The 20,735-nt window shown below is 45.7% G+C and overlaps 1 protein-coding gene across 14 annotated transcripts in view; it reads right to left on the bottom strand.

Annotated features, from left to right (window-relative positions):
• The window catches only part of PROM1 (prominin 1), a 179,075-nt gene that overhangs the window by 92,695 nt on the left and 65,645 nt on the right, over positions 1 to 20,735 (bottom strand). For all 14 annotated transcript variants that reach the window (XR_014464771.1, XR_014464862.1, XR_014465005.1 and 11 more), the window contains exons 3-6: positions 13,827 to 13,885; positions 8,913 to 8,939; positions 5,931 to 6,136; positions 3,967 to 4,087 (exon numbers count right to left, since the gene is read on the bottom strand). Coding sequence is in view for 11 of the 14 variants with exons in the window: in XM_083163594.1 (XP_083019720.1) it covers positions 3,967 to 4,087; positions 5,931 to 6,136; positions 8,913 to 8,939; positions 13,827 to 13,885 (413 nt within the window). In the remaining 3 variants the exon portion in view is untranslated. The remainder of the gene's footprint in view (positions 1 to 3,966; positions 4,088 to 5,930; positions 6,137 to 8,912; positions 8,940 to 13,826; positions 13,886 to 20,735) is intronic.

The raw sequence follows: 20,735 nt of genomic DNA, 5'->3' as shown, positions 1-20,735 counted from the left end.
AATATGACCATATTTATTATACACCTAATAAATAAAATTTTAAGGAACTGACTATTCCTTGGTGTGAGCTGCTCAAAAAACACACACCCCATTTCTGGCGCCTACTCTTTACCAATCGGTAAATACCCTCTTTCCTTGGTGCTACTGTTATGCCTGCCTGCCAGAGGCCAACTCCCAGCCCCAATGTTCATCTTTTTACATACAAGTTGAGACTGTGTATGGAAGTTTGCAAGGTTCCAGGGCATCACTTCTCATTCTGGGCAGCAGTTTTACTTGCAAATCAATAGCAATTCCGTCGCCAAGAACATTGTAATTGCATTTGCATACAAACATGAATTTGTTCCACAGGTCTACAAAACCCAGAGTATAGAGGTCACAGTCCACCATCCTGCCAATTTCTTACCCCTTTATTTAAATAAAACAATCTTTATTTTCTGCGAGATACTGTTTCATTTAGTTTAAGGTACAGATGGAGCGTGTACCATCTTTGGCTGGCGCTCGCCAGATCCCTTGCACTGACACGCACGTGCGTCCCACAGCGGGGGGACGGGAACTCTGTCCGTCTCCGCTTCAGGGAGACGGACAGGGTTAGGGGGCAAGGCAGCGGGGACCCAGGGCGACCGTCGGGGACCCGGGGGAGCCCCGTTGTAAGGGGACACGCGCACATCTCGTGCGTGCGCGTCCCCTCCGGCGGCTGGCGGGGGATGGTGGCAGGCGAATCTTCCGCCATCCCCTGCAAAGTTGGGCCACACTCCATCTGTATAGCTTACATTAATCATCAGCGTAATGAGAGGACTATTTTATTTCAAACTTTTTTTTTTTTTTTGCTACCTGTGCACCTAAAATGCAACACGGAAGTGCAAAATGAGTGCTAACTTTTGAGCAATTGCAAGTCAAAGTGAAAAAGGTCAGGGCCTCTTGATACTGAAAAGAATGCCGCTGCCATTATGGACTTTATGCTCCTTTATCAGTACACGATCAGCAGTCTATACTGTACTTTCAATTGTTATGAAGATAAGTCTAAACAGGTATTAGATATTGAGACCTATTAAATTACTTCAGTCCTCAGTGCCGGCTGAAAGTGAATGAAAGTACAATAGAATGAGGGGTTGTATTAATATATCAATGTACACTAACAACTATGCCATTCATAGTTTTTGAACTTTTTGCAATGTCTGCATATGTCCAGGGGATTAAGGTTGCGGCAGAAGTAGTGGACGGGGAGGGTTAGATCTATTACAGATAGGCACTAGAGCAGTGGTTCTCAACCTCGGTCCTCAGGACCCCCCAACAGTTCACATTTTCCAGGACTCCTCACAGAATCACAAGTGAAATAATTAGTTTCACCAGTGGATCTTTTAAAATGTGTCAGTGAATAATGAGTGCACCTGAGGACCGAGGTTGAGAACCACTGCACTAGAGGGAGCATTAGGGAGATGCTGCAGGAATGGTTGCTAGAGCTAGGAATTAGGTATTAGAGTTAGCCATATTTATTCTTATACCCCTTTTACACCAAAATCCCTGGTTGGACCCTGGTCTTTGAACACGGGAGTTTCCAGGGTTGAACCCAGCTTCATACCCCATTTACACAGCACTGTGACCCAGGTATGCGCCGTATATACTGAACCTGGGTCAGCCCTGCTTTTCCCTATAGATGACATTTGAAAATGTCCATTTTAGAACTGATAAACTGCCAGCCAACCTTCCCTCAATGATTTAAAATAAATAAATAAAAATGAAAAGACATGAAAAGTTAGCATTGAAAAATGTTGGTTTGTTCATTTTGTAAAATATTTTTTCAAAAAGTTATATTCAGTGCTCACATTATTATAACCAGGGCTATTTTTCAGCAGGCTCCAGCAGGAACTGAGGCCCTTATTCTAGTTCACTCTTTCTGACAAAATATTTCTTAGATGGACAAAACCATGTGCACTGCAGGTGGGGCAGGTGTAAAACCCCACCCAAATCTAATTATCTCTGCACAAGTAACACCTGCCCCACCTGCAGTGCACATGGTTTTGTCCATCTAAGAAATATTTTGTCCAGAGCCGGCCTTAGGCATAGGCAAACTAGGCAATTGCCTAGGGCATATGGAATGCCTAGGGGCATCAGCAGCTTCTGCTGATTAAAATGATATGCAGCATGCCTATATTCTGTGTGTGAGTGAGGATGTATCTGCATCAGTGGTGCAAGTAGATTTTTTTTCTTGGTGGTACTGATAGCCTCCACCAAAAATGGGCATGGTCATGTGTCATCAGGGGGCGTGGTCACACAAAGCTAGAGGAGTGACTAAATGACAATAGAGGCGTGGACACAGGAGACAGGGAATGAGAAACAGGGAATGACTGGGGCTGGGTTGGCTCTTGCTTGGGGGAGAGCCAGACAGCTTGTGCTTACAATAGTGGAGCCTGCTCTTCATGCTGTCGGCGCTGCTGATGCCTGTCAGTGTGACAGGCTAAATCAGCAGTAGCCGGTAGATGCATACAGCACCAATCATAACGCTGGGTGGGCGGGCTGCGGATGCATTATATTTAGACTTAAAATGAAAATAGAAATGACAGTGGATCAGGGGTAAGTGGTACTGCGTACCACCAACATATTTCTTACAGGTACTCCGTACCACTCCGTACCCCCTTACTTGCAACACTGATCTGCATATTAAATAGTGTATTCATGGAAATCACTGTAACATAGCATTCCGTATGCAGGTACAGCTACAGTCCCACACAGAATATATTCATGCCGCATATCATATTAATCATCGGAAGCTCCTTGTGTGCTGGTCATAACAAATGCAAATAAGACAAATTTTCAGCAAAAAAGGCACCCAACTTAGCAGACCTGGCCAGGAGCTGCATGGCCTATTGAGGCAAGATGTAAACATCTCTATCCAAGCAGAGGTCACAGTGTTAGCGGCTGTGCGAGTGCTGTCTGGGGGTGGGTTGGTTGTGCAAGAGTGTTCGGCATATGTGTAAGGGGCATTATGTGTGTCATGTGTAAATGCATTAATAATGTGCGACATGTGTAACAGGCATTATGTGTGTCATGTGTGTAAGGGCATTAATAATGTGCAACATATGTGTAAGGGGCATTATGTGTGTCATTATGTGTATGAAGGGCATTAATAAAGGTTGGCATAATGTGTAAGGGGCATTATGGTTATAAGGACATTAATAATGTGTGTCATGTGTAAGAGGCATTACTGTGTGGTATTATCAGGGGTGCCGAGAGAAAGGGGTAGGGGGTACAAATTACCCAGGCCAAAGTCTTATGGTAGGGCCCAGTGGGGGCCCCGGGCCCCCTCCTCTTAAGTGACAGCAGCAGCTGCAGCTCTTCTCCTCTGCCCAGCACACACTGCTTTGTGCTGGGTTACAGTGTGGCCATGGAGGTGCTTAAAATACAATATTTTCTAAGGATTTTTTTCTAAGGGTATAATGTGAATAATGTGAGGAGTAATGTATATAAGGTAAAGTGGTACTACTGTGTGATGTAACGTGAATAAGGGACACCACCACATGATATAATGTGAATAAAGTTGCACTACTGGCATAATTTGAATTGGGGGTACTATTGTGTGGCCATGCCCCTTCCCAGCAAGAATGTGTACACTGTTTCTATTTAAAATATTGTAGGTAGGAGCACCAAAATGATGACTGCTATGATGAGAGTTGATGGTGCTGGGAAAGGGGAGCAGGGTCAGAGGCAGAACTAGTGGCGGTGCTAGGGGGCACCAGCCAAAATCTTGCCTAGGGCATCATTTAGGCTAGGGCCGGCTCTGATTTTGTCAGAAAGAGTGAACTAGAATAAGGGCCTCAGTTCCTGCTGGAGCCTGCTGAAAAATAGCCCTGATTATAACCATGTTAACATTTTATGTCGACAAAACATAACACACCCTATTGTAGCTATATCTTCCCCCTTACAGAACGAATGCTAAACATAGGAATAATACAGAGTAGAGCACTATACCGTTGGAGTGTCAATCAGCAGGGTTTTCAAATCCTTAAAATTGCTTTGAACCAGTCGCTTTGATCCCCGAATCTGATCGGTAAGATTCTGATTTGCAGCAAAAGCACAAAGGACACCCAGACTGTAGAGAACATGGTTAGAAGATTAGGGATAATCAGTTGTTTTCAATATGAAAAAAATATTTTGAAATTACGTCATAAATGTACTATCACCATAAGCACACAGAGAAATGCAGAGAGACCAGCACGAGAAGAAGGAAGATTGTAAATGGTTTCATTAAAACCACAGGGGACAGGAAAAGTGTTTATAGAATTGGTCTATGTATTGCTTACAGGGAGAACTGTATATACCTACTGTACTGTATATTAGATTTAGAACAGGGATGCCATACAGAATGGGCGGGAGGGTCCCGGAAATCGGGCCCCTCTCCCGGCCCCCCAGAACGGGGGGGTGGAGGGGCGGAAACCCTCCCGGAATGTGGCCAGTCTCCCGTGACCCCCCCCCCCCTTCCTTCGCATGGGGGTCTTTGGGAGCAAGTGACGCAAATCGCGTCTTTGTACTCCTGCCTCCCGCTGTGCAATGCCTGAAATACCGCCATTGCATGGTGGGAGGCGTGGCCACAAGGACAGGATGATGATGACCACGCCCCCACTCCGAATGAACCGTCGCCCACCCCTCCCCTTATCTGCCCCATTAGCTCCCCCCCCCCGGCCTCACTCAACTGGCTGTGCCCTCTCCCGGAGGGGGCAACCCGAAAGTAGGTAACCCTGATTTAGAGTGGTCAATAGCTGTGAATTGACTGCAGTAATATTTTATTAGAGGGTTGAGAAGATCTGTACTACAGAATGCATAGCGAAGAGGTCATCTTATGGGGTTCACACATGTGCCGATTTCAGGGCTCGCTGTATCGCTTAGAAAATACTCCTACATCACTGTGTGTAGGGCAGTGGCGTAACTATAGCACCGCAGCCCCCGCAGTTGCGGGGGGGCGCTGTGCATATGGGGGTGCCGGGGGGGCTGCGGTGCTATAGTAATCCCCCCGCCCCCCATCCCCCGCATGCTTACCCGGCTCCCCTCCTGGCTTCAATCAATGTTATGGAGACGGACCACGATAAAATGGCCGCCCCATAAAGCAGACTGTTCTCTGAAACTGTCTGCGGTATGGGGGCGGCCATTTTATCATGGTCCGTCTGCATAGAATTTATTGAAGCCAGGAGGGGAGCCGGGACGCGCGGACAGGTAAGCATGCGGCAATGGGGGGAGGGGGCATGGGGGGCAGGCATAGGGGGCACGGGGGCGGCTGGACGGACGGGCGGGCGGGGAGGGGGGGCGCCCCCCCATTAACGGCGGGGGGGCACCCCAAACAAAGCTACGCCGCTGGTGTAGGGGCCATAGTGATAGCCATGCGTAGCCCTGCTCATCGCTATCACCCGACGATTAAGATCCAGCATGCTGGATAAATCTAGTTGCAGCAGATCGCCGGTCATGGGAAGTGTTCTCACCAGAGAACACTGGCCCTGACAGATCGCGCAGCACACAGCGCTGACACATCACTGTTTGCTGAGTGATCTTGCTGAGCCATCGAAACAATCGGCATTGCTCAGATCGCTCAGCAGTGTCACCCCGTGGAAATTAGATGAATTTACTAAGACCCTATTTGTACATTTATGAAGTGGGATTAGATGACATCTAGTCTATTGTTGAACTCACAGAAACAATGCCAAACCAAGTTATACACTGTGTGCTGTGTCTATACATTTCTCCTTCTCTAGAATGAAATCATTTACATTTTAGAACATGGCAGGTGTGCAGTAAAGACTCTGTTGTACCCCCCTCTGTCTGTCCTAGCTGCCTGTGCTATGGGACAGTTTGCTAAGTGAGTCCACTAATACCCAATTTTAATATCACACTTCCCGCAGCTGGTGATTGGCAGGAGACGTGTTGTCTGTGCAGGCTGCACTCACCTCATTAGCAAGGACGTCACAAAGAGAAAGGTGGCAATGCTGCCTCTCTGACAGTCTGCGTTCTTCCTGTGTCTCTGATGCATCTCCCCGCCACAGTTGTCACAGCACCGACACATGCAGAAGCACAAACCCACCAGGGGCATCAACAGGAAAAAGAGGACCCCCAGCACAGCAGCCACGATAAAGCCAATCTCATAGTGTATTGCCTGTAATATCAACATAAATATCCAAAAATCACATCAAATTCTACTTATGCCATCTGATATCTTATACTTATATGGCACAGGTTCTCAAAATTGGTCCCCAGGGGCCCGCACAGTGCATGTTTTGCAGGACTCCTCACAGAATCACAAGTGAAATAATCAGCTCCACCTGTGGATCTTTTAAAATGTGTCAGTGAGTAATGAATGCACCTGTGCATCTGCTAGGTGACCTGGAAAGCGTGACCTGTGTGGGGTCCTGAGGACCGAGTTTGAGAACCCAGGTTCTATGGTAATACTGTAGGTCTAATGGATCATTAGATAAACAGCAACTAGGTCGACACCACTATGTCAACTTGCATGAAGGTCGACATGGATTTAGGTCTACAGGGTCATTAGGTTGACACAAGCATTCGGTCGACATGGGGAATGTCGACAGTCAAAAGGTTGACATGGGATTTTTCACTTTTTTTCCCCCCGAATTTCGACACAGTCGACATGGACACTGAAACGTAGCACCGCTGCGCTCACCATGCTCCGGGCACGGTGCCTCGCTGCGCTCGGCAAACTATTTTATTCTCCCACCACGCCCTAGTGGATGGTAGGGCATGAAATACCATCTGTCGGCACATGTCGGCAAAAATAGTGAAAAATCCCATGTCGGCCTTTTGACTGTTGGCCTTCCCCATGCCGACCTAATGTTTGTGTCTGCCGAATGCTTGTAGACCTAGTGACCGTATCCCATATGACTGAGAACACATCCTTATTTATTTGCATCTGACTACATACTGTCACTTTAACTGCATTTAAAAGTTGTCATTATATTTATCTAGGTCATATCAGTTCATGCCACACTGAGGAGTTACTGTATCACTCCCCACACTCACGCCCTGCTCCACAGACTCATCCAACAAGAGGATGAGATCAATAGCAATTCATCACAATAAGAAATAATTCATATTGTCAGTAAAACAAATTAGTGGTTACCTAGACAGTAACCTCTATTAGACATTTGGAAACAGGCCAGATCACGTCTCTCCACAATATGTCATTGTCTGAATTAATGTCACACTAATTGTTATTTTATTACGCTGCCTCGGAACCAACTTTCCCTCCTGCAGCATCTTGCATGAGCTGTGGTACATCCGTTAGCAAACAGGTCTAGACAAAAGGAGAATAGACCCACAACTAATGTCATTAAAGCAGTCATTGTAAATCTGAGGGAAATTATATTTACTGAACAGGACAATTCAGTGCTGGGACCAATAGTTCGCCCTATTCTACACCATTCGCCCTATTCTACACCATACTACACACATATATATATATATATATATATATATATATATATATATATTTGTTTTAGTTACTGTAACTTTTCCCTATAACATTTGTATTGACTATAAAACCTGTAGTTTAATGCCCAGAAAACATCTGAAATTTATTGTCCCAACTTAATGTCTTGTTCCATGGTGTAACAATGGTGCTTCAGCCCGAGCGGTGGCTTGGGGGAGCCGGCACTGTGGGGGAGCATGGTCTATACAGATTCCAACAATGGGTCTGACCGTCTGTATGGATTCTGCTGAAAATGTCCCTGGGAAAGGGGCTGCTGCCTTGTAGGAGACAGATGCTAGAGCAGCTACTGGACAGATGGATAGATGCTAAAGGTCTACTGGGTAGTGTATACAGCTACCCGGAAGTTACAATGAGCATGTAAACCCCTGGCAATGAGCATGCAACCCCCTGGCAATGAGCATGTAACCTGGTAACAACTAAAAAAAACAATGATTTAGAAACCCCTGGAAACGAGCATGAAACCCCTAACTATGAACATATAACCCCTAGCAACGAGTATCTAGCGCCTAGCAATGAGCATCTAACCCTTAGCAATGAGCATCTAACCACTAACAATGAGAATCTAACCCCTAGCAATGAGCATCTAACCCAGGGCTGGGCAACACCGGCCCTCCAGATGTTAATGAACTACACATCCCAGGATGCTTTGCATTAGTTTTGCTATGTGGCCATGCTAAAACTGATGCAAGGCATGCTGGGATGTGTAGTTCATCAACATCTGAAGGGCCTGTGTTTCCCAGCCCTGATCTAACCCCTAGAAATAAGCATCTAACCCCTAGCAATGAGCATCTAGCCCCTAGCAACGAGCATCTAGCCCCTAGCAACGAGCATCTAGCCCCTAGCAACGAGCATCTAGCCCAGGGCTGGGCAACACCGGCCCTCCAGATGTTAATGAACTACACATCCCAGGATGCTTTGCATTAGTTTGGCTATGTGGCCATGCTGAAACTGATGCAAGGCATGCTGGGATGTGTAGTTCATCAACATCTGGAAGGCCGGTGTTGCCCAGCCCTGATCTAGCCCCTAGCAATGAGCATCAAGCCCCTAGCAATGAGCATCTGACCCCTGGCAATGAGCAGGTAACTCCTGTTAATGAGCATTGAACCCCTGGCAAAGAGCATTTAGGTAATAAAAAAGATAATAAATGTACATAGGTGGGGGGCACCAGAAATATTTTTTTTTGCAGGGGGGCGCACAAATTCTAGTCACACCACTGGTCTTGTTATTGTAGATGAATGAGCAATCACAAACAACTCTTTGACTTCATCCGTATTGTACATATAAATCTCTCCACTGGATATTCAGAAGTAAAGCGAAGTGTGAAATCCAAATCACATCCCTGGGGTTCCCACTGTGACAGCTCATAATGATGTTGGACAGCGCAGTGGAGAAGCTACTTGTGCACAGTCTGACAAGAAGAAATTACCTGCAGAGTCAGGACAACATTCTCTGGCTGCGGAAGGCACAGCAGATGTGGAAAGCATGTAATAGAGAGGCAGCAATCGCAAAATCAGGTTAAGGACATCACAAAAGACATAAATCAAAGACAGTTTCACAGAAACGGGTAAAATAATTCTAAACAAAAATTGTTAAACAGAATGAAATAATTCTGTGTAAGTTAAAATAATATACAGTATACAGAGCAGGTATATAATAAGAAGATAGAATATCACACCCGTGAAACGTGTATGTACCTAAACCATGTCTAAGCTACGGGGGGGGGGGGGGGGGAGAAGTGATAAAGCGGTTGGTACTTTATCAACGGCCAATCAGCTCTTAAGTTAAGTTACAGGCTGGGTTTAAAAAGGGACAGTTAGGAGCTGATTGGCTGGTGATAAAATACCAGGCACTTGATCACCTCTCCTGCCTTATCACTGCTTCATACACAGTGGCGAAACGAAGTTTTGGGCGCCCCCCCTGCCGTTAGGGGGGGGGGGGGCGCCGCCCCGCCAAGCACCCCTAATCCCCCGCCGCCCATGCAAACCCCCCCCAATCCCCCGCCGCCCATGCAAACCCCCTCCCCCCCCAATCCCCTGCAGCCTTACCTATAGCGCTGGTCCCGGCGGCTCCGTGCTTCTTCTGCTGAGGACCACCACAAAATGGCCGCCCCCATACAGCAGACAGTTTCAGAGAACTGTGTGCTATATGGGGGCGGCCATTTTGTGGTGGTCCTCAGCAGAAGAACGGAGCCGCCGGGACCAGCGAGATAGGTAAGTCTGCGGGGGATTGGGGGGGGGTGTAACTATAGCACCGCAGCCTCCGCAGCGGTGGCGGGGGCTGCGGTGCTATAGTTACGCCGCTGTTCATACATCTACCCCTCTGTTAGTTGTGTATAATACAGTTATTTTTGTTTAATGGGGGCACCAAACTTAAACTTGCCACCGGTTGACTGGGATGAACTTAGGCTCCTGGCTCCAGGCACTTTACTCGGGAGGTGAAGCCGCACAATGAAGCCAGCAGCTAAATGGATTACCCCATGTGTGGAATGGATACAGTATATACACTTGTCACACACAAAGAGGCAGGGTTACAGCATACGCCTGCTTGCAGAGTAGATCCGGCATCAGAAACACGGGTGTGGTACAGGGATCCTGACTGGCCGGACCCAGACAGCATGGTGAGCGCAACTAAGCCCCTTGCAGGCTCGATACGCTCATCACCTATTCTATTCTCCCTCTATGTGGGTCGTGGACCCCTACGAGGAAAAATAGCCGGTGGCTGTCGGGAACCCGGCTGTCGGTGTATTGACTGTCTGGACCCCGTCCGGCACCCCAGGAACATAGATACACAACTATAAGTGGTACAGAGCTTTATGCATTTACAGCTGTGGAGGTGAAACTGTGCTGCAGTGAGAAGCTATCAAGTATACAATGTTCAATAAGGGCATTAATGTGGGTGCAGGCCAATTACAGACTGTAGAAAGAATGTTCTGATGATGATGATGATGACTCACCAAATGGACAGGTGGCATTAATTAAAAAGATGAGTTTCATCTGTGGCCATGTTAGGGTCAGCATTCCATGTGCGCATATCCCAGCCCCCCCCCCCCCCCCCAAAAGAAAAACAAAACAAACATTATGCGCTAAATGGAGCGCATTAAAGTAAAGATGCATTGACAAAAAAATAACAGGTAATACTAATGAAGTTCAAATGTATACAATCATCTATTGTCTTTAAACAATAACACATTGGATTATTGCAACTATCAATAAAACAATGTGAATAAATGGCAGCAGTCACACAAATAATAACAATGGTATCAGTGAGAGGGATCAAAACAGGCTCAGCCAATCAGAAGTGGCTGCGGATCATCATCAACATCTTCATTAGTGTGCAATTTGCACTAAAGGACTGAGCTGCACCATGTTTTGCAGGGGTGGCTGCGGAGGTGGGGCAGCAACACAGTCCAAAATTCAAATAGAAAGGGTATGGGTCATAGGGTCGGCAAGAAAAAGGTCGACAGTCATTAGGTCGAACACTGAAGGTCGACATGGGGTAAGATCAACAGGGTCATTAGGTCGACATGGGTAAAGTCGAAATGGGTTTTTTCACGTTCTTTGCCCCGAATGTCGACACAGTTGATATGGACATTGTAACGTTGCACCACGTCCTCTCTCATGGCTCACTGCGCTCGCTATGCTTCTTGCACGGTGCTTTGCTTTGCTCAGGCACTAGTGGTAGGACATGAAATACTGCCTGTGTCGGCACGTGTCGCCTCAAAAAAAGGGAAAAACCCCATGTTGACCTTTTACTGTCGAGCTTCCCCATGTCGACCTAATGACCCTGTTGACTCAACCCCATGTCGACCTTCACTCATGTCGACCCAATGCATGTTGACCTTCCCCTTGTCGACCAAGAGACCGTATACCAATAGAAGAGCCACACCAATTGCCACCGAAACCACTGCAAACATCCCCAGCCTGGGCTCACTGGCAGTTGGTGTGGTCTCTCTATTTGAACTTTAGACTGGAGCCGCCTCTGCTGGATTGTGATCTGCACCACGTTTGTATAAATACCTTTACTGTAAACAGCCAATGTTTACACACCCTTTCCCTGCCCCATTGCACCTCAATTATCCCAATGAGACCTCAATGTAGTGTATAGCAGCCTTCTCATCCATAGCTAGAGAGTGCTATCTGGCTGTAGATGAGAAGGCTGCTATACACTACATTGAGGTCTCATTGGGATAATTGTCTCGCCATAGAAGAGATTTTTTTCATTGTGTGCATTTGAATATACATGATAATTGGGCGCATTCATTTTTTTCTAGACTCTTTGAAATCTAAATGACTTTAACCCCTTCCCGACAAGGCCTTTTTTGTTAATTTTTTTTTTCCTCCTCGCGTTCAAATAAGCGTAACTTTTTTAATTTTCCGGCTATATAGACACATGAGGGCTTTTTTTTTGCGGGACAAGTTGTACTTTTTAATGGTACCATTTACTATACCGTATAATATTCTGGGGAATCAGGAAATAATTCAATGTGGGGTAAAAAAGAAAAAAAACGCAATTCCACAATTTTGCGCTGGTTACGGTTTTTTTGGAGTTCATAGTTCGTTTAAAATGATGGGTTATCTTTATTCTATGGGTCGTTACGATTCCGGTGATACCAAACTTATATAGTTTTCGTTATGTTTTACCACTAAAAAAAAAAATAGAAACTTTTACGGTTTTTCTAATTTGCGTCGCGTCGCCATGTTCTGCGGCTTATAACTTTTTTATTTTTCCACCTACGGACCTGGGTGAGGGCTCATTTTTTGCGGGGTGAAGTGTACTTTTTAATTAAAACCATTATGGGATATGGGCGACTTTCTGATCTCTTTTAGTTATTTTTTTTGGGGTAGGTGATGCGACCAAAAAACGTAGTTTTGGCGTTGGGAATTATTTTCCGTTTACGCCTTTAACCGTGCGGGATAACTAATGTTATATTTTAATAGATCGGACTTTTAGGAACGCGGCGATACCAAATATGTTTATTTTTTTTATTTTTTATTTATTTTTATTTGTGAAATGGGGAAAGGGGGGTGATTTGAACTTTTAATATTTTTTTATTTTTTTTTTATTTTTAAACTTATTTTTTTTTTTTTTTTACTTTTACTACAAGGCCCCCTAGTGTACTTGACCACTAGGGGGCGCGATCGCCTGTACTAGGTTCAGCCATAGAGCTCTATGGCTGAACATAGTGATTTTCAGCACTTCCTATTACATCCTGCCTCAGGCAGGATGTAATAGGAATGCTGACACGGCCAGCACAGGGGTCTACATTAGACCCCTGGCTGCCATGGCAACCAATCGGCACCCTCCGATCTCGCCGCGGGGGGCCCCGATCGGCGCCGGAGGGGGGCGCCCCCCCTCCGATCAGCTATTTAAGCACTGCGGGCGCTTTGCCCGCGGTGCTTAAAGGGTTAAACGGCCACGATCGGCGAACTCGCCGCTCGTGGCCGTGAGAGCAGGTACCTAGCTGTAATATACAGCCATTACCTGCTCTCTTTCAAGCCAGCTCACTCCGTGAGCTGGCTTGATTCCCCCGCAACCGACATATGACTTAAATGTACGTCATATGTCGGGAAGGGGTTAAAGAGCATTTTCTGACGCCTGGATCCTAATTATATACAATCCATGATTTGCTTTGCCCCTGATGAAGTCGTTCTGATGAAACGCGTTGGGTATATTTCTAAATAAAAGGCTATTCTTTACAACGGATTGTGCATCTCATTGTGAATACGTGCTTCGGTTGGACACATGAAGGATGATTTACAGATTTTAAACCAAATTACAGATGGAGCCCCTGTCAACTTTGTTCCTTAGGTCGTGGCTCACCATGGCTAGCCATGGCTATCCTGTTGTTCTCAGCAGCAATACATAGAACAATAGGGGACTAGCATAGTAATCCTATTACTCACTTAATCCAATTAGCAGGCTAAATGAGGAGGGCTCCATCTGTATATTAATTACTGTCAGTGTTGGGTGGTACCATATATATGGTCATTTCCATCACTTTCCAGAGTTTAAAAAAGTATCAGACGTAATCATTTAAGTTTATTCTGTTTCATTTCTATGGCAATTTGGGTTACAGTACAGTGGTCTATTATTACAGTGCCTTGTATGTTTTGGATTGCTGAAATATGGAGCACCGGTTTCTATGTTAGCACACACTGCGCCCACATTCAGTAAATGTCAAATAAGCCAAAACGCCAATGCAGTCTTAAGAAGCAGTGTTTGCTTTTTACATTTTTCTCTTAGAGATCTAATTAATTTCACTGCTAATTAATTTTGGTGCCCCCATCGGATGCATCCTGTATGTCATTTAACCAAAGCTATAAATGGTTTTCAAAATCACCTTTTGATAGTCATTGCGCGTTTCTCCAAACTTCTGCTGTGCTATTCGTTTCACAAGATCTGAAAGAGACAATAAAAAGGAATGTCAGTATGATATTATATATACAATCTCTTCACTCGGAATATATAAAACGTTTGTTATGATTAAAGTCATTGGGGAGAAATGTATTAATCCTGGAGAATTGATAAAGTGGTCAGGGCTGCCAATAGGAATTTTGGGGCCCGAGACGGATTTCCAGTCCGGGCCTATCCACCCCCCTCCCCTTCCTTCACTTACCGCCTGCTGCAGGTCCCAAAGCACAGGCTTCTTCAATTCAGGATGCCGGCGGCCAATGCAGCACTGGCTGGTGAGCCAATCATAGCTCATGTACCGGCAGCCGCTCTGATTGGCTTACGGTACACAAGCTCTGATTGGTTTCAAAGCCGGTGCAGCATTTTAATTCGCCGCTGGCGTCCTGCATTGAAGAAGCAGGCAGCCAGCGGAGGCAGTCAGGGGGGGATGGAAGGGTTGCAGTGGGCAAAATGAGGGGTCCGGGACAGCTGTACCCACAGCACACCCCCTCCCCCCGTTGGCGGCCTTGAAAGTGGTCTGTGATAATGTAACAGCCAATCAGCTCCTAACTGTCAAGTTACAGACTGGGTTTGAAAAATGACAGAGGAGCTGACTGGCTGGTGAGTTATAACCTTCCAATTTAAAACTTCACTAGGCTTAATAAATCTGCCCCTTAGTTACATACACCATGCCTACATAATGTTATGCCCCAGCTCCCACATATAGAGTAAACTACAAATACTGCATACCTTTTGGCAAGCCATTGAGAACACAGTCCTTCTTACTACCAAGCTCAACCTTATGTTACGACTCGCATGAACATGATCTCCAATTGACTAGAATAATCCTTTGGGCAACCTGCCACTCCAGGATTGCCCTAGCAATAAAGCCATGTTTACTGTTTAATGAGAAATAAACTTAAAATATTCCATTATGCATACCTCCCAACTTCTGTGTTGGGGAAATAGGGACACTCGCGCGGCGAAGCCGCGCTAGCGCCCGAAAAGGGGGCGGGGTGTATGCAAATGAGGGCGCGGCTTGTGCTAATTAGCCGCAACCTCATTTTCATACGAGAATAGACGCTGTGCGCATGCGCACAGCATCTATTCTATTAGATTGGGGGGGTCTCCCAACTGCCACCCCCCCGCAGCGAGACAACACCTGCTGCGGGTGGGACAGCGGGACAGGACCCGAAAATCGGGACTGTCCCGCTGTAATCGTGACAGTTGGGAGGTATGCATTATGTATATTAACTTTAGTGCATTTTTGTAGTGCCTGTAAGTTCCTATCTGTGCCAGCAGGTGGCACTGTGCAGTGAGAATAATGCTAATCGTTCTTTTATTGGGTCCCGTGATGTTAGATTATTGATTCCCAAGTCATGCTCTGTGCCCGTTTTCTCTATACAAAAGACACGTAGAGAGATCTTTCTTATGCCTGGCACCAAAGGAAGGAAATAATGCATTAAGTAGGAAAATAAAACAGTAGGTGCAATGTGAATGGGACATACGGTACTGGGACATATTTGTCGGATTCAGTATGAAATCCCGGCGGTCGGGATCCCGGCGTTCAAAATCTCGACGCCGGAATCCCGACCGCCGAAATCCCGACAAGGGGGGGACGTGCATCGCCCCCCCTTGCGGGCTCGCTGCGCTCGCCACGCAGCGGGCCCGGTGCCTCGCTACGCTCGGCACACTAATTTATTCTCCCTCCAGGGGTGTCGTGGACACCCACGGAGGGAGAAAGTGTCGGGATTTCGGCGGTCGGGATTTCAGCGTCGGGATTCTGAACGCCGGGATCCCGACCGCCGGGATTTAAACTGCATCCCTATTTGTCAATTGGCAAAAAATATTATTGACAGCTAATTCTTGCTCCCTCACCCTGGTCTCTGGAGCTGAACAGTTGTGAGAGTTAAAGTGACCTGAGAAAGGCCATTCGTGGCTGAAATGTTGACCCAAAATTTCTTACTCCTGTGCAGGGCCGGACTGGGACCAAAAATTGGCCCTGGCATTTTGAGCACACAGGGCCACTTGCAGGAGGTGGGACCCTTGCGCGGCGAAGCCCCGCAGCAAAAAGGGGGCCTGGCCTCATGGAGAGGAGGCGTGGTATCACAAAAAGGAGGCATTACACAATATTGAATACACCATAATGCCCATTACCACATTATGGAACGCTCTAGCTTAAATCTCTCCTCTCTCGCTTGCCTCATTGTAAATCTTATATACAGTATGCCTGTGTCCAGGCAGGTACAGGGTACACACACACACATATATGAAGATCACAGGGTGTATATACATATTTGGAATAATATCGCACCTCTGATACTGTCAGGAGCGGGGGTGCAGTGTGGAGGGGAACGTTTCCACGCCGCTACCACGCCAGCCGCTGTCACTTCCGGCTGTGTGTGGATGTGCGGGTGACGTCATTATGTCAGCCGCAAACTACATTACTGGGAGCACTTAGCTTCTCCTTGTTTGAGAGGCCTCAGGGTCAGCGTCATCGTGTAAATATGCAAATAGGGGGGTGGGGTGGCAGCGGTTCAGCGATACTGCAGAAAGTTCTCAAAATTGAGAACTTTCTGCACAAAACCGGCCCACAAGGCCATCGGCCCTTCTGGCTTTTGCCAGAAGTGCCAGATGGCCAGTCCGGCCCTGCTCCTGTGTAAGAAGGTGAACCCTTTGGAAATGGTGATGTAATAAAAATCTTTTTAATTCTTTTGAAAAATTGGTGAGTACCCTTAATTGGACCCAAGTGGCCCTATGGATTGATATTTGTGGAACAGTACCTGTTCATACCTCCCATCTGCTTGACTGCATGAAGCGGGACCCTCTGCTGCAAAAACCCTCTGCGTTGCTAAATAGACGTGGGATGTCCCGACAGTCGGAATTCCAGGCTGTTTTCAGTCAACTCGCCTGCAACTCAATGGGCGGAATTCAATGTTCCACCGGTTGAGTGTCGAAAAGTGGATGCATCTGTGAAAATGGCCAGGGATTGTCAAGAAACAGCCATGAATTCGACAATCCACGTCCGTTTCCAACAAAACAATTCCGACCGGAATCCGCCTTCAATGCTGTCGGAAACGGCAGCATTGAAGAGGCCGTGGGCGCCATTTTCGACATTGAATACCTCCCCAAGAGATATAGGGGAAAACACATGTATATCTGAGTTTAAAGGTCTGTACACACTGTGAAATATGTGGCACCACAGTCATCGTTAACTTTCGGCGGTGCCATGAAAACAGAACAATATCATTATAGTTATTGTTCAGTGCCGTTACCAGGACCTTCACCGAACAGATTAGACTGCATATTCAGACGATCAGGAATATTGTTAAACCGCGGGAGAACACGTCATTATCGATTTAGCGTGCACACACTGAACGATATGCACGACGATATCACTTAAAAACATGGAAAAGTGTGTATCCAGCTTAAGAGCCAAAGTAAATGAGTCAAATAAAACCCATAGAAAACAAAAAAACACGAAGAGAATGTCTTGGTTGCCTTATTTTGCCCAGAACAAAGAGCTGTATAATGCATACTTACCCCAGGAGAAGCCCATAAATAACACACTGGGACCAAACTGTTTTATCATTACACTCCACACCACACACAGGGAACCACCACCGATCCACAAAGCCAAAATGAAGCATTCCAGTCATTAGGCCCCATCACCAATAGGGGGAAGCCCCTGCAACTACCATGTCTGCAGTGCGGGGGCAGAGTTAAATAACAAGTTCCAGGCATTTTGCCCCACCCCCGCAATTGCCATTGATTGCTACACAGTCCTGTTTATCATTAGGAAGCGGGCAGAACGCAGGAGAGCCGCCTACCTTCGGAGCTGTGGGGGACTACCTCAAAAATGTTCAGCTTCGCACAGCTTCTGTGATGGTAGGCAAGTAGGTTATGATGTTAAACACAGCACAGTGTATTTCAATGTACTGCTTCCTTGATCTCCATGTGTATGTATGTATGTCTGAAGTTGTAAAGGCCAGTATATAGACAGTTTTAGCACTTAAGTAATAGGGATGGCCATCGGTGCAGTCGCCAACGATGGCAATTTTGCACCCAGCCATTGAAACTGTGTGATGGATAACCATCGATAGTTTTAGATATCGACTGAATAGCTGGAGGACCAATCAAACTGTGGGAGCGGAGCTATACTCCGTGTCCCGGCTCCTTGAAGGAAAAAAAAAAGAAACTTTGTTTCTACCATCAATGTAGGGAAACCATCTGGATCTCCCCCATCAATGGCAAAAGTATCGACATAAGCCCTAAACCATCAATGATTTTGAATCATCGATGGTCGATGGCCATCCCTATTAAGTAATATTCATTTGAGGTTCTTGTCAAACTGGTGTTGAAAAATTGTAAGAAGACCACTGCTCTGCGAAAAACATGAATTCAACCTACTAAAATTAAATATTTACAGAGCTAAATTTTCACATATTCTAAACAATATTCCGAATTTCATGGGAGGCCTATAGTTGAAGAATTAACCGGATCTAGGACCTCAGACAGACAAACATCCTTCCACTATGGTAGCCTCTTATTTTCCACTCTCCATCAGACATACTGTGTTGTATTGTATGGTTCAGTTGCTTTGCAAGGTCACCATTCTGTTTTAAATACTACACTGGCAAAAGATCAGTTATTTTGCCACTCAGCTGCACTAATTCCCCCCCGGAGTCACAACGCAATGCATAACCAAACACCACACACACAAAAAACAATTAAAATGTTCTAGCAAAAAAAAGTTTAAAATTAACCAATTAATGAATTTCAATGAACATCCAGTATAAGTAAAAATCACATATCTAGTGACATATGTGGTTGTGGAAACTGAACCGTTATTGTAAAACCGCTATACGCAGCTTTTAGACTGTCATAGGAGTGCAGCAAAGGGTTAAAAAACAAGGCAGTGCTCACTTATGCTTGATAACAAGTTTACATCAGATCAAAGCCCAGCAGTGAACAAAAAAAACACTGTCTGATGCCACTTTTGAGCATCAACACAATACAAAGAAGCTTGACCAGACATAACCTGATTAGATCAGTATTTGTGCAGTCTATTAATAGGGAGCTTAACTCCTAAACAGCTGCTGCACTTAGCGCATGTTAGATATTTCTAGAATGACGACGACGCGCTAGAGTTTGTGGCTCACATACTATATAATCATAAAAACTATTCCCGTATATGTTGAATAGAGTATATTTAAATATTAACTTGTCTAAAAAGTAAAATGATCCAAACATATATGTAAAACGCTCCCATGCAGTGTTTGTACAAAGAGAGCTTTATTTGTAGTTGGCAAAAATACAGGTTAAACTTATGCATCTCTTGTGTCATCTAGCCTATAGAACGAACTGACACAAAGGTGCAGCCATCATCATCCTCATCCTCATCATGGGACACTAGCATATGGAGCATGCAAAGGGATGCAGCCTAAATATGCTGTATCTTCTACATGAATCCCAAGCATTTCTAAAGTACTAGGTTAGGCATGTCCAAACTGTGGCCCTCCAGCTGTTGTGAAACTACGCATCCCAGCATGCCTTGCCATAGTTTTAGCATTCCCTAATAGCAAAACTGTGGCAAGGCATGATGGGACCTGTGGTTTCACAACAGCTGGAGGGCCATAGTTTGGACATGCCTGCACTAGGTGATAAATTCCTTGACCTTACTGTGGTCAACTCATAAGTGAGTTCCCCTAATACACCTGGCTACTTGGCATACCTCTAAAACATGCTGAAGCCTACATGCAGCTTGCTTTTGAGTCTCATCTGCTGGTCAGAAATATACATTTGTGTTCCCCAGAAAACCTATGTCAAGTCAGGGTCTGTAATTATTGGTATAACGGACATTTATGAGACTGGAGACATTTATGAGACTGGAGACTAGGTCGTGTCAAAAGTGTTGGCTGCTTCATGTAAATGTGGGTAATTTGGGACAGGGGCAAAGGGAATAAGGTGATAGAAGCCATCAACCCAATTTGAACAACTAACCATTGGCATACACAGAAAGGCGGCACCAGTGCAGTTGTTGTGTGTGCACTAGTTTCATTGCCCACTATTTATGCCCCTCACCTATGAATGTATAATGAAAAAAAAAAAAATTCTAAAGTCTAGAATACAGCACAGTGCAACACATTCTGGTGAATTTAAAGAGATCAGATCATTCCCATCAATAACCTCAGTAACAAGCCCATTACTGTAGACAGACATAGCAGGTTCTTCAATTTGATCCCAGGCCTTTTTTTCTCGCTCATCTTGAGAGGACCACGACAGTTGGAATTCAATGTTCAGACTGTCGAGTGGTGAAAAGCGGGCGTGTAGGCGAAAAAGGCCGCAGATTGTAAAAAAACGGCAGAGAATTCGTCAATCTGCGACTATTTTTAAAGTCGGATCTATTCTTCTGGCAGTTGCAGGAGAAACCTGAAGTTGGAAGTCCCCCACACCCCTGAAAGAGTAGGCCGTCTTCCTACATCCTGCTAACTCTTATAGAAGAAGGATCTGGAAGTAGGATAATGTTGCGATTCGTGGGTTGCGCGTGAGGGTGCGGGACAAATTTTATGCAAATTACATCATATTGGCCCATCCTTCTCATGAGCAATCCATGAACCATGGCATTCTCCACAAGGGCGCAGGGCCTAATGAGGCGTAGTACCGTCTCGTACCCAACTCCAGTGAGTGACATCTCTCTCCTTCCTCTAGGCTTCTCCGGCTGGAAAGAATACAAATATGGCCTGTATGCTCCCAGCCAGATAATATGAGGACTGCAGTAATGCTCTGGTCCATTTCAAAGTAACTAGCATTGCATATATACTGTCCAATACATGAACAATACCGCATGACTTCCAAA

Source organism: Crinia signifera, chromosome 1, assembly GCF_055691185.1.
Source record: "Crinia signifera chromosome 1, ASM5569118v1, whole genome shotgun sequence".
NCBI classification, from domain to species: domain Eukaryota; kingdom Metazoa; phylum Chordata; class Amphibia; order Anura; family Myobatrachidae; genus Crinia; species Crinia signifera.
This window is presented reverse-complemented; position numbering and strand designations above follow the sequence as displayed.